Source organism: Mercenaria mercenaria, chromosome 2, assembly GCF_021730395.1.
Source record: "Mercenaria mercenaria strain notata chromosome 2, MADL_Memer_1, whole genome shotgun sequence".
Lineage (NCBI taxonomy): Eukaryota > Metazoa > Mollusca > Bivalvia > Venerida > Veneridae > Mercenaria > Mercenaria mercenaria.
In genome coordinates this window covers 7,272,254-7,298,455 of record NC_069362.1, presented here as the reverse complement: position 1 = coordinate 7,298,455, position 26,202 = coordinate 7,272,254, and the positions used below count along the sequence as shown (strand labels likewise).

Here is a 26,202-nt window from a genome sequence, read left to right as displayed (position 1 = left end):
GCAGAAAAAGCACAGGTCACAGAACTCGTTTTTATTTTATATGACATTTTCTTAACCTACTGTTCAAGCATTTCTTAAATTGAGCAAAATTGAAAAATGTGGGTACTTTTTGCGCTAAGGTGACGATATAATATCCCACTTAATGTTATAGGGATTTCAGGTATTACAGGTTACTATGAATACAAGTTAATATCAGTATTATATAAGCATGATTGTCACTAACAAATCCCTTCCATTTTTACATTTTGGCATAATTACCCCAGCCGCTTTTTTCAATGGAAAAAAATCGTATTTAAATCTACAAAGAAATTGTCAAGATTTTAAAAATATTTTGCTGCTTTAAGGCATCGCCACAGTCACAATTCAGTATCAGTTCATATTTTCAGGCCGAGTATTTTTCTCTTGAAAATAGCACTAAAGCCTTAACAGCTGGTCAAATTATCATCAACATAAGAAGCATGTGATGATTTATAGTACATATCGAGGGCTGAGCGCGAAACTATTGTATCTTGTTCTTTATTTATATACAGTTACAATAGTTTCGCGCTAAGCCCACAATATGCCGCTTGTAAAATATTTGAGTCTCGTTTAGACCGAAAATTTACCCCAAAATATTGAAATTTTATGTGCAGTAGAACTCAAATATAAAAAATATTACAAAGACAAAATTTAGTTAATTTCATAGTACAATATGTATACTGCAAACTCCTACGGATTTTTGTCGGAATTGTTCCTGGTTATTGCATTAGACACAAAAAGACAACCCCATGTAAATTTAATTTAAAATGTTGTTTGTACTTGTATTACTGACCACAGGTAGCCAGGTAAACCTATACATAATCCTATAATATCACCTGTTTATATACATGTAAATTATGTGTGAACAGATAACACAAATTGGATAAATTGATGGTGTTGGGATTTTTGTGTATAATTCAGTAATCAGGTAAAATTTCAAAATAATTTCTGAAGATTTTATTCTTCACGGTCTGCTTTACAATTGGCTGTAATTATCTTTGAAATGTATTGAATATATATTGAGTTTGACTGCAGATAAAATTGCAAAATTTTGTCATAAAAAATATCGAATAAAGGCATAATACAGGTAGTGAAATGCACATCCTTCTACTTGCATATGTTCACATAGATATTTAAAACATAATTATGACAAATTTATTGACTTTATAGTTACCACTTAGTCATCTTTTATTTTTATGAAAATTTGCATGTAAAATTTTGAGTCAAATGGCTGCCACTGTAGGCGATGCCTTAATGACACATAAAAATGCTTCAAAATGGAGAGAAAAAATATTAGGGTAACCGTGCATCTAAGAGAAATATTTAGAATATTTATTCGGTGTAAGAAAATTTAATAAAGGAAGAAAGTTCTTAAAAGTACGCAAGGTAAAGTTATGGTTCTTTTATGGTTTCTGAATTTTCTATAGTGATTTGAAGTCGGCTATCTTAACCACTCGGCCACGGAGAACTCGATTATGTTATGGAAACACATAAAAATTAGTTTTTACTATTTTTTTCCATTCAGAATGGAAAAGCGTTTGTAACGGGATACCGGTGGTAAACTGCCTTGTCCATAAAAACTTTATATTCAACGATCGTTTAAGCCGTTTCGCGGCAATTCAAATTCCATTGTGTGTATGCAATCCATGATTACAATAGGTAACAGTTAAAGGCCACGCGCCACACTTAAGAACGCAAAACCACAGGTATTTTATATAGAATTTTATATAAAATAGACTCTATTTTGACAGACGTCACTGTTCATAGTCAGGATTTTCATGCTTTTTTAGTGACAATTTATGGTCAAAAGGTAGGACTGGAGCAGGTCTTTAAGTGCGTATTCCTCCGTGGTGTGTTGGTTAAAATCGCATAAAGTTTCATTGTCGTGGCGACCCGGGTTTGATTCCCAACTCGAGCATGTTTTTTTGGCATTTTCAAGATAATAAAGAAACAAAAACTCATGTTCTAATATTCATTCTTTCACCAAACTCCCATTTTAAAGCAAGATCAATTTTGGCCAGATCTGGAGGCCATAACCTTTAAAAATCATAGATGCCAGATTTTCTAGTTGATCTAAATGAAACCTGCTGAGACAGTTGTTGTCAATGATGTCTTTGAAACAGGGTCATTTGTGGTCAACAACTAGGTCAAATAATTCCTTTTATCTAAAATGTTTGCCATGCAGTACCTGGCAAGTTTACTACTCAGGACCACGTTCATCCACTAGTTGTAACATGTTTAGAAAAACTGTAAAAATAACAACTAATTAACCAGTAATATTCTTTTTAGTTTTATTGCATTTTACAACAAGAAACATGTTCATCACCTTTAAAATACAATATCATATACATGAGCAATTCAATTAAAAATACTTGAAATATAACTGGCCAAAGTCTTTTGCTTCTAGAAAAATATTTGTTTTCCTAATTATACGAGAGTCGCTACTTTAAAATTAGCCATCAAAAAACGTCTTGCAAATACAAATGAGCCAAAACTAATCATGCTACCTTGCAGTATATTTGCTTTGTGGTAGATTGTATAAGTAAGGAGTAACTATCTAGGCCCAAGCCAGCAACGTTAACGACAACTTTGTTTACAATATTTATTTTAAGCAATTTAATTAGTATTATTTTTTTCATTTACAATATATAATAAATAACTACTCTTATTACAAGAGGGCCATAATGGCCCTATATCGCTCACCTGTTATCATTGCACTTAAGGACGAAAAGGTCAAACAACAAAGGGAAGAAATTTAACCAAAAAGAAAAAAAAATCTTACAAGGTACAGATATGTCAAAAAACACCTAAAAATTGGAGGTACCACCCATGTTGTAGCACAGAAAAGTGGTCTAGTTTTTTCCCTACGGCCAATAATAAAGAAGTTACTAAATAAGCTATTTATAGTACCATAAAAGGGAAATTATTGTAAATGAACAAAAGAAGGATCTGCCAAATAAGAACGAGAGCACTGCAATGCAACGCAATTGCAGAGCAATATACACACAAAACAAAGTCATATGACCTTTGACCCCTAAGTGTGACCTTGACCTTGAAGTGAGCCATCCGAAACATGCGCTCTGCACGTCGTTTCGATGAGGTGAACATTTGTGTCAGATTTCTTCGAAATTCTTCAAGGGGTTCAAGAGTTACAGAGCAGAAGGGAAATTGCTAACCAACAGACAGACAGACGGACTCCGAGGCGATAACATAATACGTCCCTTCGGGCGTATAAAAAGGAATTGAGATCTTATGGTGATACAAGTTGTGTGCAAGTTTGATTAAAATCAAATCATAAATGAAGCTGCTATTGTGCAGACAAGGTCAAAATAACTAATTCTGGCCCTTTCAGGGGCCATAACTCTGGAACCCATTATGGGATCTGGCCGGTTCAAGAAAGGAACCAAGATCTTATGGTGACACAAGTTTTGTGCAAGTTTGATTAAATTCAAATCATAAATGAAGCTGCTGTTGTGCAGACAAGGTCAAAATAGCTAATTCTGGCCCTATCAGGGGCCGTAACACTGGAACCCATGAAAGAATCTGGCCAGTTCAAGAAAGGAACCAAGATCTTGTGGTGATACAAGTTGTTTGCAAGTTTGGTTACAACCAAATCATAAATGAAACTGCTATTGTGCAGACAAGGTCAAAATAGCTAATTCTGGCCCTTTCAGGGGCCATAACTCTGGAACCCATTATGAGATCTGGCCGGTTCAAGAAAGGAACCAAGATCTTATGGTGACACAAGTTTTGTGCAAGTTTGATTAAATTCAAATCATAAATGAAGCTGCTATTGTGCAGAGAAGGTCAAAATAGCTAATTCTGGTCCTTTCAGGGGCCATAACTCTCGAACCCATAAAGGAATCTGGCCAGTTCAAGAAAGGAGCCAAGAACTTGTGGTGATACAAGTTGTGTGCAAGTTTGGTTAAAATCAAATCATAAATGAAGCTGCTATTGTGCAGACAAGGTCAAAATAGCTTATTCTGGCCCTTTCAGGGGCCATAACTCCGGAACCCATCATGGAATCTGGCCAGTTCAAGAAAGGAACCAAGATCTTATCGTGATACAAGTTGTGTCCAAGTTTGGTAAAAATCAAATCATAAATGAAGCTGCTATTGTGCAGACAAGGTCAAAGTAGCTAATTTTGGCCCTTTCAAGAAAGGAATCAAGATCTTATGGTGATACAAGTTGTGTGCAAGTTTGGTTAAAATAAAATCATAATGAAACCACTATCGTGCAGACAAGAAATTGTTGATGGACGCACGGACGGACAGATGACGGACGAAGGGTGATCACAAAAGCTCACCTTGTCACTATGTGACAGGTGAGCTAAAAAACAGTGTATCTTTTAAAGAATACCTGAATTCATTTTTAACAAGATATCAGTATCTACAGACGAAGAAAATGCAATTAACTGATCATGTAGATATTAGACTTTTTAATCATACATTTCTTTGGATACATTCCATTTACAGTTGTATAATGCCTAATTTTATGTGAAACCACAAATGACTTCCCTTACTTAATTTAACTGGGACTTCCATGATCAACTAACGTCAAATTTTAAAGAGACATAACTGGAGTGTATACAACTGTATGTTATTAAATTTGCAGTATTGGCGATTTTACATTGAAGTCGTCAAAACGTCAACTGGACCACTACCATGTCACAATGGTTAAAAAAAAACTTTTGTACTGTGTGATGTATTTTAAGCAGTGTAGTTCCTAGCAAACATGCTACCGGCTATAAAGGTACCAGTTGTACTAAATTTCACAGAAACTAAATTGTAAAGCCAATATACATATCTATTACACAACCCCCATCTACACAAAACTATGAAATAATGCGCTTGTTATGAAGATACATGGAATGTGTGATTCTTTTATGTGCAAATTATTAAATTCATTATCTAATCTGACAACATAAATACTTAAGAAACTTAAAACATGTAAGTTATTCAAGACATTTAAACATGTTTATTGCCTTTCATTTTTTGCTAGAACTATATGAACCCTTCCATGAGAAAACCTGCATTAGTGAGATGTACTGGAAAAAAACATGTAAGTTATTCAAGACATTTAAACATGTTTATTGCCTTTCATTTTTTGCTAGAACTATATGAACCCTTCCATGAGAAAACCTGCATTAGTGAGATGTACTGGAAAATCTTTGTCTTTCTTATGTTCATGCAGAAACTAGAAACAAGTGTATTTTAATACATATATCTAAAGGAAATCAAATTCTACCACAGTTTACAAATAAATGTTATTTGTGTCATGGCAACAGAAATTCCAATGCACCCATACATCATAACAAGAGGACCATGGTGGTCCTGAATCGCTCAACTTCTCCACATGACCCAATTTTCATGAAGATCCATTGAAAAATATGGCTTCTAGAGAGGTCACAAGGTTTTTCTATTATTTGACCTAATGACCTAGTCTTGAAGGCACATGACCCAGTTTTGAACTTGACCTAGATATTATCAAGGTGAACATTCTCACCAATTTTCATGAAAAGTATGACCTCTAGAGAGGTCACAAGGTTTTTCTATTTTTATACCTACTGACCTAGTTTTGACCACATGTGACCCAGTTTCAAATTTTATCTAGATATCATCAAGGTGAACATTCAGACAAATTTTCATGAAGATCCATTGAAAAATATGGCCTCTAGAGAGGTCACAAGGTTTTTCTATTATTTGACCTACTGACCTAGTTTTTGATGGCACATGACCCAGTTTCGAATCTGACCTAGATATCATCAAGTCGAACATTCTGACCAATTTTCATGAAGATCCATTGAAAAGTACGGCCTCTAGAGAGGTCACAAGGTTTTTCTATTTTTAGACCTACTGACCTAGTTTTTGACCGCAGTTGACCCAGTTTCTAATCTGACCTAGATATCATCAAGTTGAACATTCAGACCATTTTTCATACAGATCCCATGAAAAATATGGCCTCTAGAGAGGTCACAAGGTTTTTCTATTATTTGACCTACTGACCTAGTTTTTGATGGCACATGATCCAGTTTCGAACTTGACCTAGATATCATCAAGATGAACATTCTGACCAATTTTCATGAACATTCATTTAAAAGTATAGCCTCTAGAGAGGTCACAAGGTTTTTCTATTTTTAGACCTATTGACCTAGTTTTTGATCGCAGTTGACCCAGTTTCGAACTTGACCTAGATATCATCAAGATGAACATTCAGACCAACTTTCATACAGATCCCATGAAAAATATGGCCTCTAGAGAGGTCACAAGGTTTTTCTATTATTTGACCTACTGACCTAGTTTTTGATGGCACATGACCCAGTTTCGAATCTGACCTAGATATCATCAAGGTGAACATTCTGACCAATTTTTATGAAGATCCATTGAAAAGTACGGCCTCTAGCAATCTGACTAAAGTACATATCCTATTACGCTACACATAGGATCTGAGAAAGACCTATTCATGGCCTCGTTCTGACGACCCTTTCGCTGGCCAATCAGAGCCTAGCTTACAACATTTTACAAATCTACCTGTAGCCTTGACTTTTAATATTTACAATTCTTATGTCGTATTGTGTAAGATGACCGGTTAGCTCAGTCGGTAGGCCACTTGCTTTGTAAGCGAGGGGTCCCGGGTTCGAGCCCTGAAATAACTGCATATTTTTCTTACTCTTTGGCATTCGAAAAAGTCGTCTGATTGGTTAAAATAACAAGAGGGCCAAGATGGCCCTAGGTCGCTCACCTAAGAAACACTCCATAACAGTGTAAAACATGTTTGACCTAGTGATTTTATGGAAACAAATATTCTGACCAATTTTCATTAAGATTGGACCACAAAGTTGGTCGCTTGCGATAAAACAAGCATTTTCTTAGATATGACCTAGTTTTTGACCCTAGATGACCCATGTTCAAACTCGACCTAGATTTTATCAAGGCAATCATTCTGACCAAAATTCATGAAGATCAACTGAAAAATACAGCCTCTATCACATACAGAAGTTTTTTCTTTGATTTGACCAAGTGACCTAGTTTTAGACCTCAGATGACCCATATTCAAATTCGACCTAGATTTCATTAAGGCAATCAACCTGACCAAATTTCATAAATATCAACTGAAAAAAAAAACAGTCTCTATCGCATACACAAGATTTTTCTTTAATTTGACCTAGTGACCTAGTTTTTGACCTCAGATAACCCATATTCAAAACCGACCTAGTTTTCATCAAGGCAATCACTCTGACCAAATTTCATGAAGATCAATTGAAAAATACATCCTCTATTGCATACACAATGTTTTTCTTCGATTTGACCTAGTGACCTAGTTTTTGACCCCAGATGACCCATTTTCGAAATCAGCCTAGATTTTATCAAGGTAATCATTCTGGCTAAATTTCATGAAGATCAGTTGAAAAATACAGCCTCTATTGCATACACAAGGTTTTTCTTTGATTTGACCTAGTGACCTAGTTTTTAACCCGAGATGACCCATTTTCGAACTTGGTCTAAATTTCATGAAGGCAATCATTCTGACCAAAATTCATGAAGATCAATTGAAAAATACAGCCTCTATCGCATACACAAGGTTTTTACGTGATATGACCTAGTGACCTAGTTTTTGACCCCAGATGACCCATTTTCGAACTCGGCCTAGATTTCATCAAGGTAATCATTCTGACCAAAATTCATGAAGATCAATTGAAAAATACCGCCTCTATCGCATACACAAGGTTTTTCTTTGATTTGACCTAGTGACCTAGTTTTTGACCCGAGACGACCCATTTTCGAACTCGGCCTAGATTTCATCAAGGCAATCATTCTGACCAAAATTCATGAAGATCAATTGAAAAATACCGCCTCTATTGCATACACAAGGTTTTTCTTTGATTTGACCTAGTGGCCTAGTTTTTGACCCGAGATGACCCATTTTCGAACTCGGCCTAGATTTCATCAAGGTTATCATTCTGACCAATATTCATGGAGAAGAATTGAAAAATACAGCCTCTATCGCATACGCAAGGTTTTTCTTTGATTTGACCTAGTGACCTAGTTTTTGACCCGAGATGACCCATTTTCGAACTCGGCTTACATTTCATCAAGGTTATCATTCTGACCAATATTCATGAAGATTAATTGAAAAATACAGCCTCTATCGCATACACAAGCTAAAGGTTGACAGACGACAGACGCCGGACGCCGGACATCGAGCGATCAGAAAAACTCACCTGAGCATTGCTCAGGTGAGCTAAAAATAGCAATACTGGAAATCCAAAATATACAGAAGACGATTGTAGGACATTTGCCCCCCAGGACATTTGCCCCCCAATGAAAAAATGATCTGCTGGACATTTGCCCCCCAGTTGAAATGGCAGATAGGACATTTGCCCCCCATGGCTTATTTTTGGAATGGACATTTGCCCCCCAATATTTTTGTCCAATATGCCAGTATATATAACTGTATTTTTTGTTGTTTTATTATCAAAATTACTCTAAAAGGCAATTTTCAGTAAAAAAAATACTGTTTTATTAATAATAATTTGATAAATATGTTAATTACTTTTAGGTGTTAAGGTAAATAATAGCATATTATTGAGTAATAAAAGTGCTCATAACAGCGTTATAATTTCTTAATTAGTGCAATGTTTTTAACACTCAAACTTGTTAATTTTGTCAACTGACAAAGTATGTATTGTAGGTGATGAAGTGAAATCAGTGAGCTTTATTCGATATCTAGGTGCATTCCTGGATGAAAACTTGAATCTAAAAGAGCATGTAAAACGAAAGTGTAGAACAGCAATGCTCAACTACTTCAGAATAAAATGTATCCGGAAATATCTTACCAAAGAGGCTACCGAAACCCTTGTACTGTCATTGGTGATATCCCATTTAGATTACTGTAATGTCATTCTATATGGTATTGCTCAAAGCGAAGTAAACAAAATGCAACGAATTCAGAACATGTGTGCAAAACTTGTCCTAAATCGAAGAAAATATAACAGTTCCAAGCAAGCGCTGTATGACCTTCACTGGCTACCAATCAAAGCCAGAATTACATTCAAAATGCTCACCTACATGTATAATTGTTCAGTTGGAAACTCTCCAGAATATCTTTCTGAACTTCTCGTAAAACAAACACAGACAAGGAACTTGCGTTCTTCAAATTCCGTTACTGGGTGTTTCGTTGTTCCTTTCAACAAGCGCAAAACGTTCAGCGACAGAAGTTTTGGTACTATTGGACCTAAACTCTGGAATGAATTGCCTCTCGAAATAAGGAACTCAGACACAATAGATGTTTTCAAAAGGAAGTTGAAAACTCATTATTTTGGAAATTACTATGCACTCTTTTAGAAACTGTGACTGTATTTTTTTAAGAGATTGAAGTAACGTGAACTGGATGATTTTATTGTGTAAATACGTTCGAATTCTTACTTGATAACAAACAGCTGTCTTATCGTATCTTAATGTTCTAATATTTTATTAATTTTATCTGATGTCTGATCTTTTTTTTTTTTTTTTTTTTTTTTGCTTACTAAATAGTTTATTCACAATGATATTTATGCTCATTTATGTTATATGTCATTAAATATCTTATTTTTTGTCGTATTTTTATGTATTTGTAAAACGCCATTGAATATGTTTTCCGTAAAAATAGGCGTTTAATCAAATAAAACAGTTTCAGTTTCAGTTTAATTTGGCTATTATCTACTACAAAATTGTATAAAACAAAGATATTGTACCCTAAAATATGATGAATATCTTGTACGAAGTTCCTAAAAAGTCACTGGGGGACAAAAATATTGGGGGGGCAAATGTCCATTTCAGAAATAAGCACTGGGGGGCAAATGTCCTATCTATCATTTCAACTGGGGGGCAAATGTCCAGCAGTCCACTTTTTCATTGGGGGGCAAATGTCCTGGGGGGCAAATGTCCGGATCCCACAGAAGACGTATGTGAATGGGTCGTTTTCAGATCTTCGTTTAGAAGATCAAGTACTTCAGTCAGATTGGACCTCTAGAGAGGTCACAAGGTTTTTCTATTTTTAGACCTACTGACCTAGTTTTTGATCGCAGTTGACCCACTTTCGAATCTGACCTAGATATCATGAAGGTGAACGTTCTGACCAATTTTCATGAAGATCTTGTGAAATATATGACCTCTAGAGAGGTCACATGGTTTTTCTATTTTTAGACCTACTGACCTAGTTTTTGACAGCACGTGACCCGGTTTCGAACTTGACCTAGATATCATCAAGGTGAACATTCTGATCAACTTTCATAAAGATCCCATGAAAAATGTGACTTCTAGAGTGGTCACAAGCAAAAGTTTATGGACACACGCACGGACGCACGACGGACGCCACATGATCACAAAAGCTCACCTTGTCACTTTGTGACAGGTGAGCTAAAAATGCTAGGATGTACAGATAAAAGGTCGTAATGAAACCAAACATAAGTAAAATCATTTTAAACTTTTCCTTAATATTCAAAAGTATGATATTTTGTAAGTGATATGCATAATTTGTTGCACTAATGACCTGAAAAACACTCCATGAACGTCGGCATCATACTGCTTTCATGACGTTCTTAATGTCATGCCTAAACATGCATTCGGTGACATACTTATAAGCATTACAGCTCTTAAAATAGTGATGATTACTTCAAGTGATTAGGTCTGAAAGGTACAAGAGTGTTCTTCATGAATATTTTGTTATTTTTTGTCACTTATACAGGTTTTCTCATGGGACAGTCCATTTATAAATGTTAAACATGACACCAAAATGTTGTACCCTTTATGAATATATTCTAGTAATACAGCAATGATGGCTCTATTACGCTCATCTGACTCAAATGTGCATATGGTTTCTTGGTAGAGCTCTATACAATGCTACATGCCAGGAATCTAAGCTTAAGGCCTTGAAGTTTTAGACAAAAAGACATATGACCCCATGATTGTAGTCAACTTGACCCCAAGGCATGACTGGCAGAGGACCATTACACACTGTTCAAGCCAAATATCTAAGCTCCGTGGCTTGTGGTCTTTTGACAAGAAGATCTATAGTAAAACAAAGGAGCCCCCCACCTCCGAGATGTGGCAATTGTGACCCCAGGGGCATGATTTGAACAAACTTGGCGGAGGGCCACTAAACAATTTCACAAGTAAAATATCTTAGTTGTGGTTTTAGAGATGAAGAGTTTAAAGTTTTTATATATTAAGTCTATGTAAAAAAGTGAACAACAGGATGGGACCAACCCCAAGGTCATGATATGAAAAAACTTGGTAGAGGACCACTACACAATGCAACAAGACCAATATTTATGCTCTGGGTCTTACAGTTTTAGAAAAGAAGAATTTCAAAGCTTTCCTTATATAAGTCTATGTAAAATAAATGAACCCCTGAGGAGCCCATTTAGACAACATGGGCATGATTTGAACAGTTTTGGTAGAAGGCTACTAGACAATGTCATGCAACAAATATCTAAGCTCTGAGAATTGTGGCTTTGAAGAGCATTGTTGACGTTTTACTTTTGATTGGCATGGCGACCAGAATTCTGCATGGCATGGAATTCTTCAAACGCAGCCATACAGGGCGTGAAATTTATCTTCTACTAGTACAGACACAGAACGATCAGACCAGAGGGGCAGAGTGGGATAAAGCCCCCAGAACTGATAAGAGAGAAATCATTTTTAGATACAGGCTTGTTTGGCTAACTTAGCCTAGCTCTTTGCGAATAGACAGTCTGGTTCTTTAACGTGCCAGGTGTATAGCACCGGTACACGCGAAGCTGCCTTTCTTGGGAAGAACCAGTACAGGCCTTATAGTAAGGTGGAAGACACTCAAGAGCATCTCAGAAATTTCTAGTGCCTGGACCGGGATTCAAACTCCGTACCTCTGGATTGACAGTCAAGTGTGTTACCACTAGACCACCGGCCCACCATAAAACAAGAGATGTCAGTTGACAGCGCGATCGACTATTCTCAGTGCTTGATAGTATAATATAAGCTATGAGTAAAACTTTAACATTACAATAAGCATATTCTTAGTCGAAAAGGGGCCATAATTCAGTCAAATGCTTGATAGACTTGTCTGCTCCTGTTTACAGACTGGGGTCATGATGGTAAACAAGTATGCAAAATATGAAAGCAATATCTCAATGGACTTATTTTTATATATCTAAAATATTTGGGGTGGTATGCAAACTTTAACATTTGTGTGACGCTAACGCTCACGCCCACGCCGGGGCGAGTAGGATAGCTCCCCTATTCTTCGAATAGTCAAGCTAAAAATGAAAGAGTGAAGAATGTCATGATTTAAATGCCCACATATTGATCCACGGCATGATATAAATGTCAATATATCCATGTATGTTATGATTTAAATGTCAACATAATGAATACATGTGATTTTGTACATCATATCTTTATAGGGACCACAAATCCTTCAGTTTACATAAATGTCCAAAGAGAGATAAAACAAATGTTGTACATATTCCAGTTATTGTACTTCTGGTGCATTTTCCTTTAAAATATTGTTAAATTATGGTGGAAAAGACATAAATATTAAGATAAGAGAACCTAAAATATTGATAGCATCAGTTCATTCAATATACATGTATATCACAAATCAAGTTGAAATGACACTTTGTAAAAAACAGTACTTGCAGATTATTAGCTTTACATTGGGAAATATACATTAAGCTTTGCAGCGGAATGCCTGTTTAAGAGTAAAAAATAATTCCACAAAAGAACGATCATATAAATTATATCTCAAAGCTAATAATCTTTTTATTACATAAGCATCTACTCCTACTGATATTATATAAATGACATAACTTTCTGGTTTACCTTCACTGAAATTGTAAATATCAACTCTAATAAAAGATGGCACATATTAAAATGACATCATGCATCCTGGACCCAGTTGTTCCAAACTTTGACAGGCGATTATGCTAACGGTCGATTAACTTTTAGGGTTATATTTCAACATTTCAGAAGACTTAGAAAAACAAAGTTATAAGTTGAGGATTATGAACACTTAAATGTCTTTACAGTAAAAGCAAAACATTATACTAGTATTTCCCACAAAGACAAGTATTTCCCACAAAGACAAATATTTCCCACAAAGACCAGTATTTCCCACAAAGACAAATATTTTCCACAAAGACAAATATTTCCCACAAAGACAAATATTTTGAATAAAAAAGTAACTAGCGGTTAGTTTCACAGCCTGTTAAAGTTTCGAGCAACTGGGCCCAGATGTTAAATCTGACCAGAAAATATGGAAAAATACTGATGTTTTAGGCCCTTTCCTAAAAACAAAAATCAAACATATTAACATCATGTAATTGTGTAAACAGTCAAACACAAACATTTTAACATACATTACTAAAAAAACATTTGAAAAGCAGGAAGGAAAGTTGAATATAACAACGTAAGACTGACATTCAATACTATCAGAAACTGTTACAATTACAGAAATTTTATAAAACTGTACTTAAAGAGTGTCTGGTCCAATTTTTAATTTTAGCAGGGGTGAACAAACAAGGTTTGGTAGGTTCCATTTCTTAACAAGTAAATACATTCATCAAAGTTCATATACATATATAAATGATGGACCAACTGGTAGAAAAATACTTCCAATCTTATTAGAAATAATCTGCCAATAATTAAAATCATCCATTTGCAAAACAAGGACAAAATTTGTATACAAAGTATGTAAATTCCTTCAAATGTCATGTGTCATAACAGCTATTGGTAACTATTAGAAGGAACACAACATCTTAACTTATTAAAATAAAATTATGGATGACTTATGTAAACATTATCACTCCTTATAAAGCTTTCATAATAATAATACACATTATATATCACAAGGGGGGCATAAAAACACAATGATTTTAAAATGAAACAATATATAACAATTGAAAGCAACTGAATTTTCTCATCGAGAATAAAACACATATACATATATAAAAACTCATTTATGCTTATGAAATATCATAATGCAATGCCAACAGAAATCATATGATTAATATCAAATTTGTTATTTTTATACTTAATTTTTTTTTCTTATAATTTCAACTGAATTAACTTTAAAGAAAAATTGAATACAAAAATGGCCATAATGGCCCTATATCGCTCACCCAAGTCACACCACTTGCTTGAACAGTTTTGGTAGATGGTTATGCAAGGAAAATGTCTATGAAATTATTTTGAAATAGTGCTAGTGTTTTCTGACAAGAATATTTTAATTTTAATGTTAACAGTCTTCATTAAGAGTCACCACAGGAACTGTGAGAAATTATATTAAAATCAGGCCAGTAATTTCATACCAGAAGGTTTTTTAAAGTTTTCACTATATACATATAGGGAAAAGTAACCATGTCCCCTGGCGACCATGTTTTTGACAAATTGGAAAAATTTGAATAACCTTGGTAGAAGGTCACAGAAGGACCATTTGTGTGAAATTATTTCAAAACTGGATAAGTGGTTTAGGAGGAGATTTCATTCAAAGATTTTTTTCTATTTTAGGCTCTGATGGCCCTTTTGAGCAAACAAGCAAAACTGTTTGAACAATTTTGGAAGAAATTACTAAGGAACATCCAGGCCAAGTTTCATAAACTTCCACCCCATGGTTTAGAGGAAATGTTGTCTGAAAAAAAAGTGTGGTCAGTCAGATAACAGACAGACAGACAGACAATGGATGGTGAGTGATCACAAATAGCTTACCCCAAGCACTATTAGCTCAGGTGAGCAAAAAAAAACAACAACAATACATCTGTTTACATTTGCTTATGAACTTGAGCAATTAATTTGTGTGAAATTAAATAAATGATATTCATGATTTTTTTAAAGGCTTATGTCAGTGAAAGTTTCTAAAGATATATATTGTACAAAGATGTTATGGTATTAAACAGATGTTGATTCAAATAAATGTACTGAACACAACACAGACAGTATCTCCAGTGAATGCAACTAAATTTTGTCAATATACATGTAGTATATGAACCACTATATCATCATCAGTCTATATGGTAGTTAAATGTTAATGAATATTCCTTTTACACATGTGCACATAACATTTTTAAGTTAATGCTTATGTCAAATAAAATAATATATTTAAAAGTCTACTTCCGAATAAAACAACACATAGGATATTTATGTTTTTCATCAAGGTGAATATCAAGTGCAATATTTTCACATGTGGCATAGCCACCAGTGAAAATATACAACATGGTCTTCTCAAGTGAAAACAATTTTGACCTTTCATGTCCTTTGATTTCATGTTGTTTCATTTGATTAAAACCAAATTTTTACCCATTTTGTAGTTTTGTTTTCACTGTGAAATTACCTGATAAATTTCACTCTAATATTTCACAGAAAAACATGTTATAAATGCCCTTATTTTCTTCTTTGTCATTTAAAAATATAAAATTGTTAATAGATGATTGTCATAAAGAATCTGTTCAGTCCATTTCCTCATAACTGATCTTTTTGCGTTTATTTGGAGATTCATCATCATCATCATCGTCATCATCATCACTGTCCAATTTATGCTTTATCCCAGTTAAAATACTAAGAGGCACCTGTAACAATAACAATACTTAACAATTTTACCATACATTTATATATACATGTTAGTGTGTAAGAAAATGGAGCATTTTTACATATTTTCATCTACATTCTTTACATCTGTTACCCTGTTTTATTAATATCACATACCTGTACTTTATCAAACTTTATAAAAGGTCTATGTGGTAGTGATTCAGTTGACATCTAGTTCACTTCTACTAATAGTTAACAGTTAAAGGGTTTATTAACATTTTTTTAACTTTATAATCTTCTTACACCAGGACTCAGTTTTATGACATTATCCATCCATACATCTACAAGTTAAGTTGAGAAGTAACAACATATAGGTGGTCTGTTGGCAAGTAGTAAGATAGAGAAGTATGTAATCAGGGATATCAATTTCAATATCCTGCTTCTGGGTCTACTTTTACTGGTACCAGATATTTTTAAAGGTATACTAGACCCAGATATGAAAACATGAACAAATATTACATGATGTTTATGTAAACATAAAAAAAGAGCTCACAGAACATGAAATGCCCCCTTGATGCATTCAGTAACTGCACAAGGAACAGAAATTATTTGGTCACTGTGCACTGGATGTTTGACGTCAAATCAATAATTATGGGTCATCTACCAGTCATAAGTGACTTCCGTATCAAATGTGATCTAAAACCAAAGCATTCTCTAGTTATTTGGCAAAAAAGTTCTGGGTCAATGTGACCTTGACCTTTGACCTACTGACCTTAAAATCAATAGGGGTCATCTGCTGGTTATGATCAACCTCCCTTTTAAGTTCCATGATCCTAGGTCCAAGCGTTCTAAACTTATCGTCCGGAAACAGTTAACTGTTCCGGGTCACTGTGACCTTGACCTTTGACCTACTGATCTCAATACCAATAGGGGTAATCTGCTGGTCATGATCAACCTCACTATTAAGTTTCCTGATCCTAGGCCCAAGCGTTCTGAAGCTATCATCCGAAAATGGTTTAATTGTTCCGGGTCACTGTGACCTTGAGTTATAATGCAGAAATTGATTTGTCTATAGACCAACATAAGCAAAACAATATACCCCTCCTTCTTCAATGGGGGCATAAAAATACCTAAATCTGCATCAATTAAATGTATATACCTGTATTGAATTGCTGGATTCCTGTGAGACTTGAGTTGCCTCAGTCTCAACTTCAGTCAGGGCTTGATCTAATGCCTGTATAACAGTACGAGCATTGTCACATGTAAAACACATTGGTGGCTGGAATATGATCACATTCTTATCCGGTCCCTCATTGGATGTCATGATCTTCCTCTCTTTCATTCTGTAACAGACAACATTTGTTTGATTGTTTTGTCGGGATATAAATCACATCAAACTACAGCTATCACTAAATGCAATTCATACCCCCACTTAAAATTGTTTGGGAAGGTTTTAGTAGACAGGAAATACATACTTGTAAACCAGAAGTTCTGCAGCATCCTTGTTAGGTTTCCGGCTCTCTTTATCAATTACAATCTCCACGCCCATCAACATTCCCATACCCCTAAAATATATTATAATTACATACTTCACACTTCATACATTTGCCTATATATATATATATATATATATATATACATATACCTTTAAGTCTGTAATTTTAACAATGGTCCATTCAGTCAGTTTTAAACAAAGGAAGAAATTTAGGGTTGCATATTCTGCATTAAACAACAGTTAACATGAAGACTAGTGAGAGAAAATTATCAGATAAATTATGACTTATATTGCCAAATGACAGCTGGTTCAAAACAACTCAAATGATTCAAGTTCAGCATAATTTTATCATTATGTTTCAAAGAGCATGTAAGAATGAAAATAAACAAGGTCTTGCTGTGGTTCATCATCTGATTAAACACAGTACATCTTTTTGACCATTGGATATGTAACCACTCTAACTTACTCCCTTGTGTTTCAATTCCTGTGCATCTGAACTCTGAACCATGGCAAATCAGGCAATAAACAATGTGAAGGCATTGTTTATGAGAAATGTAGCAATGATAAATACCATCTTGTGATAAAGATAAAGTGATTTTTAAACCCATAATCTATTCTTATAAAGCAATAATGTGACAAAGCAGTTGAAGTTTGAAATAAAATTTCAGTCAAAATAAATTTCCATTCCATTGTATTCTCACTAAAACATGTCCCAAAGAATAAGACATATTAACTTAACCGTTAGCCTGCTGCCGGCAAGTGATTCTGCCTTTTGCGACCAGTGCAGACGAAGATCAGCTTGCACCATGCAGGCTGATCATGGTCTACACTGTTTGCTATTCAGTCAGTTAAATTTCAAGTAAACACCCCTTCGAATAATAAATGGTATTGGTTAAATTGAATGATGGACCAGTCCATTATAGAAATTTACCAATTTTAAATTATCTGACACCATTATATAAAGCAATATAATTATATATTTATAACAAACCTAACATCTCCCATCATTCTATGATTGTCAATGATAGCTTTGAATCCCTGCATCAGACATTTGCCAACTGACTTGGCACTGGACAGTAACTGCTCATTCTTTATCACATCAAGTACTGCCATACCCATTGCACAAGCCACTGGATTTCCTCCAAACTACAATATATACGTACATTCTTCAAGTATTTTTTTGATCTCTAAGGCACATGAAAATGCCAATCAAAATTGTGTAATACAATCGCTCTAGCAGGTGGCACCATTAAGGTATATGACACAATATTTAAGGCATATGACACCACATTTAAGGCATATGACATTACGTTTAAGGAATATGACACCACATTGAAGGAATATGACATTATATTTAATAAGCCATGTTACAGGATCTGGAAGAAATTGCATGAAATTGCCAAGCCAAGAGTATGAGGCTGATTTCAAGGACTGTGGGAATTTCTATAAAAATCTAGAAGTAAAATAGTACAACCACTTGGTTTACTCAATATATGAGCCACGCCATGAGAAAACCAACATAGTGCGTTTGCGACCAGCATGGATCCAGACCAGCCTGCGCATCCACGCAGTCTGGTCAGTATCAAGCTGTTCGCTAATGGTTTCTCTAATTGCAAAAAAGCTTTAATAGCAAACAGCATGGATCCTGACCAGACTGCACGAATGCGCAGGCTGGTCTGGATCCATGCTGGTCGCAAATGCACTATGTTGGTTTTCTCATGACGTGGCTCATATCTGATTACAGAATCAGATAGCGATTTAAGTACAAACAATGTGATATTACTGACAGATCCTTCCTGAATGTCAAAAGGAATGTTGTTTGGCTCTATTCCTATAATTTGTTCAATTTCATATAAATGATCAATGATCAAAAAGCCCCATGTGGTTCTGGGACGATCTGTGTATGAAAAGAATTGGAACAACTGCCTTACCCTTGCAGGATCGTAAGAGGCGACTAATAGTGTCTTAACACTTGGTTTTGCTGTAACTCTGTGATTCCAACAGGTATGCAATTTTGATTCTATACCTCATGTTTTTATTTCGATGTAAATGAGATGTGAAACCAAAATTTGTAGTCCTGTTTGGCGCCATATAACCTATACTGTGTTGGTGCACCGTAAAACCCAAATAAATAAATAAACAATGATCAAAAAGCATGCTAGTCTATCAATTTTTTAATTTCCAACTATCAGTGAGCATAGTACATCTTGTTAACTTACAATCAGTGAGCATAGAGCATCTTGTTAACTTACAATCAGTGAGCATAGAGCATCTTATTAACTTACAATCAGTGAGCATAGTACATCTTGTTAACTTACAATCCGTGAGCATAGAGCATCTTGTTAACTTACAATCAGTGAGCATAGAGCATCTTATTAACTTACAATCAGTGAGCATAGTACATCTTGTTAACTTACAATCCGTGAGCATAGAGCATCTTATTAACTTACAATCAGTGAGCATAGTACATCTTGTTAACTTACAATCCGTGAGCATAGAGCATCTTGTTAACTTACAATCAGTGAGCATAGAGCATCTTATTAACTTACAATCAGTGAGCATAGTACATCTTGTTAACTTACAATCCGTGAGCATAGAGCATCTTGTTAACTTACAATCAGTGAGCATAGAGCATCTTATTAACTTACAATCAGTGAGCATAGTACATCTTGTTAACTTACAATCAGTGAGCATAGAGCATCTTGTTAACTTACAATCAGTGAGCATAGAGCATCTTGTTAACTTACAATCCATGAGCATAGAGCATCTTGTTAACTTACAATCAGTGAGCATAGAGCATGCTTGCCGATTAATTTTGTAACTTACTGTACTGCTGAATTCCTTCAGTGAATCTGAGATTTCTTTCGTTGTTACCACCAGTGACATTGGATGTCCATTACCCAGTGGCTTTCCTAGTGTTATAATATCTGGAACAACGTCTGTAAATAGAATATCACAACAGATTAAATTTAGCACAAGTCTTTAATGTTGATATTTGGGTATGACATAATCATCAGGACAGAATATATTAAAAAAACTGGGTTAAAATACGAATGTCTTTTCAGGTATTTTCTATAAAAGCATTTTTTGGAAAATACTGAATATCTTCAGTACTAAAAGAATAATACTTTTTTTGTTTTTGTTGGGTTTAATGTTGCACTGACACAATTATAGGTCATATGGCAACTTTCCAGCTTTAATGGTGAAGACCCCAGGTGCTCCTCTGTGTATTATTTCATCATGGTTGGGCACCTGGATAGAACCACTGACCTTCCTTACGCCAGCTTGATGGCTTCCTCACATGAAGAATTCAATGCTCAAAGTGAGGCTCGAACCCACATTGGTGAGGGGCAAGTGTTTTAAAGTTAGCGACCTTAACCACTACCCCCAAAAGAGTAAGTATAAACATGTAATATATCAAACGCAGCAATACCCCTATAAGATTACATGTAACAAGTCAAAATATTCAATGGCAAATGATACTAACTAAAATAGATCACCAGGTATATCTATTTGACTGTCATGATGTGCCTGCACATTTACCTCATTACACATTAGACAGGGCAGAGGAATATAAATCTTAAGGCTGAAAGTCTGAATACCAGGTGCAGTGTGTCTTGTCTAACAATTTGATGGAATGCACTTTGTCTGAAGTCTACTGCCCTCAACCTACAAGTCTACCAGGGAGGTTGTCTTTTACTTGCATAGAACATGTCAGTACATGTACAGAACCCAGCAACACTTGCTAGGTTAACTGCCAACCATTACATAAATGGAATAACCTTGAAAAATGCCATTAAACCAAATCAAACAAACAGACAAACCTTGACTCTCAAATGCCCAGTACTTCTCACCACAACGACCAAGTCCTGTCTGTATCTCGTCAGCGATACAAATCCCACCCGCCTCTCGCACATATCTGAAAAAATTACATTCTGAAAAGCAACTTCGTGAGAAAATGTGTTCATATCAGCAATCTCAATTATCAGTCAATGCTTATTCAATATTTTAAATACAGAGGACTAGATAACATCTGCATCATTGGAATTAATCATTAGTTTTCACATTTTAAAGAATTCTAATGTCACCACTGATAATGGTCTTTTACAAAGTCCTCTTGAGAATTTAAAGATTTTTTTTTTATCTTATAAGCTGTAAGAGTTACAAAAATTGGCAATATTACCATAAAACAAATGCGTATTTTTTCCAATATACAGTGTGTAATTTATTAACAAATGCCTACAATGTTCCGACTTTTTCATTTAATAAAAAATGTTTAAGGAGATTTCCTTAAGTATGCAAATATAAAGCTATGTTAATTTAAGAATTGTATGTACTTAACAGTTAAAATTAGAATTAAAATTTAAAACAGTTTTTAAATACCGTAGCTTAGAATAATTTCTAACTGGAAAAAAAGCTCTAATACAAAAAAGATCTTGAAATATCACTTATTAAGCTAGTGAACTCAACTGGAATGAAAATCTTTAAGCACCTAGCATTCAAAAGTAACAAGTTAAGAAAACAAGAGCTGACGGAGGACAGTGAACAAGTGTGTGAAGTTTCAATCCATTCCAATTAGTGAGTACTTAGATACCAGATTACATACAAAACCTTAACCAAAAAATTCTAAGTCGAAAAATGGGCATAATTTTGTAAAAAAGCAAAATATAGTTATATATGTGCAATGTAAGTCAGTTTATCACAGTATATAAGTGTGTGAAGTTTCAATCCATTCCCACAACTGGTTACTGAGATACCAGCTTACATACAAAACCTTAACCAAAAATTTCTAAGTCAAAAAAGGAGCATAATTTTGTAAAAAAGCAAAAAAGAGTTATGTAACCTGTGCAATGTAAGTCAGTTTATCACAGTGAATAAGTGTGTGAAGTTTCAATCCATTCCCACAAGTGGTTGCTGAGATACCAGCTTACATACAAAAACTTAACCAAATCGGAACGCGGATGCTGACGCGGACGCGACGCATGGGCGAGTCCAATAGCTCTACTATTCTATGAATAGTCGAGCTAATGAAGGGAGCTGTTCTACATAATAAACAAGAGCTGTCTCCATAGGATGACACATGCCCCCCATGGCACTTTGAATGAATAGTTATGGCCGATGTTAGAGTTTAGGACCTTTGACCTATGGAGCTGGGTCTTGCGCACGACACGTCGTCTTACTGTGTCACACATTCATGCGTAGTTATTTTACAAGAGGGCCATGAAGGCCCTGTATCGCTCACCTGACCTATTTACCTAAAGATCAACAAGATTAACATTCGGACCAAGTTTCATTAAGATATGGTCATAAATGTGGCCTCTAAAGTGTTAACTAGCTATTCATTTGATTTGACCCCGTGACCTAGTTTTTGACCCGACATGACCCAGATTCAAACTTGACCTAAAGATCATCAAGATTAACATTCTGACTAAGTTTCATGAAGATACAGTCATAAATGTGGCCCCTAGAGTTTAACAAGCTTTTCCTTTGATATGACCTAGTGACCTAGTTTTTGACCCCATCTAACCCAGATTTAATCTTGACCTAAAGATCATCAAGATTAACATTCTGACCAAGTTTCATTAAGATATGGTCATAAATGTGGCCTCTACAGTGTTAACTAGCTTTTCCTTTGATTTGACCTGGTGACCTAGTTTTTGACCTGGCATGACCCAGATTCAAATTTATCATAAAGATCATCAAGTTTAACATTCTGACTAAGTTTCGAAAAGATATAGTCATAAATATGGCCTCAAGAGTGTTAACAAGCTTTTCCTTTGATTTGACCTGGTGACCTAGTTTTTGACCCCACCTAACCCAGATTTGAACTTGAGCTATAGATCATCAAGATTAACATTTTGACCAAGTTTCATTAAGATAAGGTCATAAATGTGGCCTCTACAGTGTAAACTAGCTTTTCCTTTGATTTGACCTGGTGACCTAGTTTTTTATCCTACATGACCCAGATTCAAATTGGACCTTAAGATCATCAATATTAACATTCTGACCAAGTTTCATGAAGATGCAGTCATAAATGAGGCCTCTACAGTGTTAACAAGCTTTTCCTTTGATTTGACCTGGTGACCTAGTTTTTGACCCCAGATAACCCAATATCGAACACGTCCAAGATTTTATTAAGGGTAACATTCTGACCAAGTTTCATTAAGATCGGGCCAAAAATGTTACCTCTAGAGTGTTAACAAGCTTTTCCTTTGATTTGACCTAGTGACCTAGTTTTTGATCCCAGATGACCCAATATCAAACTCGTCCAACATTTTATTGAGGGTAACATTCTGACCAAGTTTCATTAAGATCGGGCCAAAATTGTGACCTCTACAGTGTTAACAAGCTTTTCCTTTGATTTGATCCTGTGACCTAGTTTTTAACCCCAGATGACCCAATATCGAACTCATCCAAGATTTTATTGAGGGTAACATTCTGACCAAGTTTCATAAAGATTGGGCCAAAATTGTGACTTCTAGAGTGTTAACAAGCTTTTCCTTTGATTTGACCTGGTGACCTAGTTTTTGACCCCAGATGACCCAATATCGAACTCGTCCAAGATTTTATTGAGGGTAACATTCTGACCAAGTTTCATTAAGATTGGGCCAAAAATGTGACCTCTAGAGTGTTAACAGTCAAATTGTTGACGACGGACGGACGGACGACGACGGACACAGGGCGATCACTAAAGCTCACCTTTGAGCACTTCATGCTCAGGTGAGCTAAAAATCCATGCATGAATGACAATGATATGGACTGGACACGCCCATCAATGCACTATCATGAAAAATGACCTTTAATGTCTAAGTGTGACCTTGACCTTTGAGCTACAGACCTGGGTCTTGCGTGCGTCATGTCGTCTTACTGTGGTACACATTCATGCCAAGTTATTTGATAATCCATCCATCGATGACAAAGATATGGACCGGACACGCCCATCAATGCACTATCCTTTAATGTCTAAGTGTGACCTTGACCTTTGAGCTACGGACCTGGGTCTTGCGCGCGACACGTCGTCTTACTCTGGTACACATTCATGCCAAGTTATTTGAAAATCCATCCATTGATGACAAAGATATGGTCCGGACACGCCCATCAATGCACTATCCTTTAACATCGAAGTGTGACCTTGACCTTTGAGCTACGGACCTGGGTCTTGCGCCTGACACGTCGTCTTACTGTGGTACACATTCATGCCAAGTTATTTGAAAATCCATCCATCGATGACAAAGATATGGACTGGACACGCCCATCAATGCACTATCCTTTAATGTCTAAGTGTGACCTTGACCTTTGAGCTACGGACCTGGGTCTTGCGCGTGACACGTCGTCTTACTGTGGTACACATTCATGCCAAGTTATTTGAAAATCCATCCATCGATGACAAAGATATGGACCGGACACGAAAATTGCGGACAGACTGACAGACCGACAGACTGACAGACGGTTCAAAAACTATATGCCTCCTTTCAGGGGCATAAAAAAAATGAGTGTTATAACGAAATGCTGTCTGAAACTCAGTCCATCACTTTAACCTTTTTTACACTCAGTAAGTAATGAAAACACTTTATTCATTAAAAAAATCACATAAAATTGAAGGTGTGCCCCTTTAAAGTTCTGTATAACCTTGAAGACATTCTCAAGGTAACTAACAGTAATTTGAACCAAACGCCATTTCTTCGTATTGACTTCATTATGAAACATGTCTTCATTTCGAAACAAGAAACTGTTTTGTATTGATTTTTGCCAAGAAATGACAGAAAGAGTATCACTAAATTTCTGCCTCCTAGAAAGTGACAGTAGCATACACAGTCATGAGGTGATACTACTGAGCAAAAAGATCCTTTCACCTTATGGGTCATGGAACACTATTTTTGATAAGATAATTCATGTCTGTGCTCAGATTTTTTTCATCATTTTGCTTAAATTCACACAAGTAAGTTTAGTACTAACTAAAATAACATAACTAAGGCTATAAAATCTGCACAATGACATCCACACACTCTTAACTTTAACAAGAGCACCATCTTCCAGGGCTTCTCATCAATCCGTAACAATAGACTGATATTCAGCCTCTTCCCAACTGAATAAAAAAAGCATTACAGTTCCTAACTGTGGCAGCATAACTTCCCATAAAGACAAATAATATTTCCCAAAATCTTGTGGTAACCAATTTAATTATATTCTAACACAGGAAAAGATCGTTTGGTTTCATTTTATCTGACATGCCTGCATGCTAAGAATGAAGACATAGTCGTCCTAATGGCTGTTCAAGTTTATGTGCGTTAGTGTGTGCGTGCATCTGAAATTTTTGTCTGGACAATAACTTGACATGCATCGAGCAATCTTGTTTATATTTGGCACAAATGTTAACCTCAATGACACAGTGTCAAGCGCAAACCCTAGTTTCCTATCTCAAAGGTCAAGATCAGACTTGGAGGTCAAAGGTCATGTCAGATCTTCTACGGGCAATAACTTTGACATGCATAAAGAAATCTTGTTTATATTTGGCATAAATATTAACATCCAGGTTCCTATCTCAAAGGTCAACATCACAATTAGGGGTTAAAGGTCATTTTAGGGATTGTCCAGGCCATAACTTTGATAAGCATGGAGCAATCTTTTTTTATTTGGCATAAATATTCATCTCCATGAGACAGAGTGTTGCGGGCAAACCCAATTAAGGCCCTATCTCAAAGGTCAAGGACACAATTAGGGGTCAAAGGTCATTAAGAGCTTTCCGTGCCAAAACTGTGCTAAGTATGGAGCAATCTTTTCTTAATTTGTATGTTCACCTCCATGAGATGGGGTGTCGCATACAAACTCAAAGTCCCCATCTCAAAGGTCAAGGTCACACTTAGAGGTCAAATGTCATTTTAAAGATTGTCTGGGCTGTGACTTTGCCATGCATAGTTCAATCTTTTTTTATTCTGCATAAATGTGTGCCTGAATGAGATAGATTGTAGTACGCAGCTACCAGACCCCTATCTGGCTTCCTACTCACCTGCTAATGATAAAGGAATGTATGTTAAAGCTACAGTATTCAAGGAAAGTTGACCTAACAGCTAAATGCCAACTGTTTAAGGTAAAAAGGGCTAAAAATCTAAAAAAAAAAATTCAAGAGAGAGTAATGGTTCCTAACCTACT

The 26,202-nt window shown here is 35.5% G+C and overlaps 1 protein-coding gene and 1 long non-coding RNA gene across 4 annotated transcripts in view; both read right to left on the bottom strand.

Moving 5' to 3' along the window:
* Positions 1–2,295: 2,295 nt before the first annotated feature.
* LOC128550277 (uncharacterized) lies at positions 2,296–7,335 on the bottom strand. The gene is made up of 2 exons (XR_008368191.1): positions 5,160–7,335; positions 2,296–5,047 (listed from the first exon to the last, which is right to left on the bottom strand). It is a non-coding gene; the product is annotated as an uncharacterized LOC128550277 (long non-coding RNA).
* Positions 7,336–10,463: 3,128 nt separating this feature from the next.
* LOC123563106 (5-phosphohydroxy-L-lysine phospho-lyase-like) overlaps positions 10,464–26,202 on the bottom strand; it is a 61,880-nt gene continuing 46,141 nt past the window's right edge. For all 3 annotated transcript variants that reach the window (XM_053528998.1, XM_053529007.1, XM_053529000.1), the window contains exons 8-13: positions 20,877–20,971; positions 19,879–19,991; positions 18,044–18,198; positions 17,033–17,122; positions 16,717–16,900; positions 10,464–15,598 (exon numbers count right to left, since the gene is read on the bottom strand). In XM_053528998.1, coding sequence (XP_053384973.1) covers positions 15,479–15,598; positions 16,717–16,900; positions 17,033–17,122; positions 18,044–18,198; positions 19,879–19,991; positions 20,877–20,971 — 757 coding nt within the window. In that variant the 3' untranslated portion in view covers positions 10,464–15,478. The remainder of the gene's footprint in view (positions 15,599–16,716; positions 16,901–17,032; positions 17,123–18,043; positions 18,199–19,878; positions 19,992–20,876; positions 20,972–26,202) is intronic.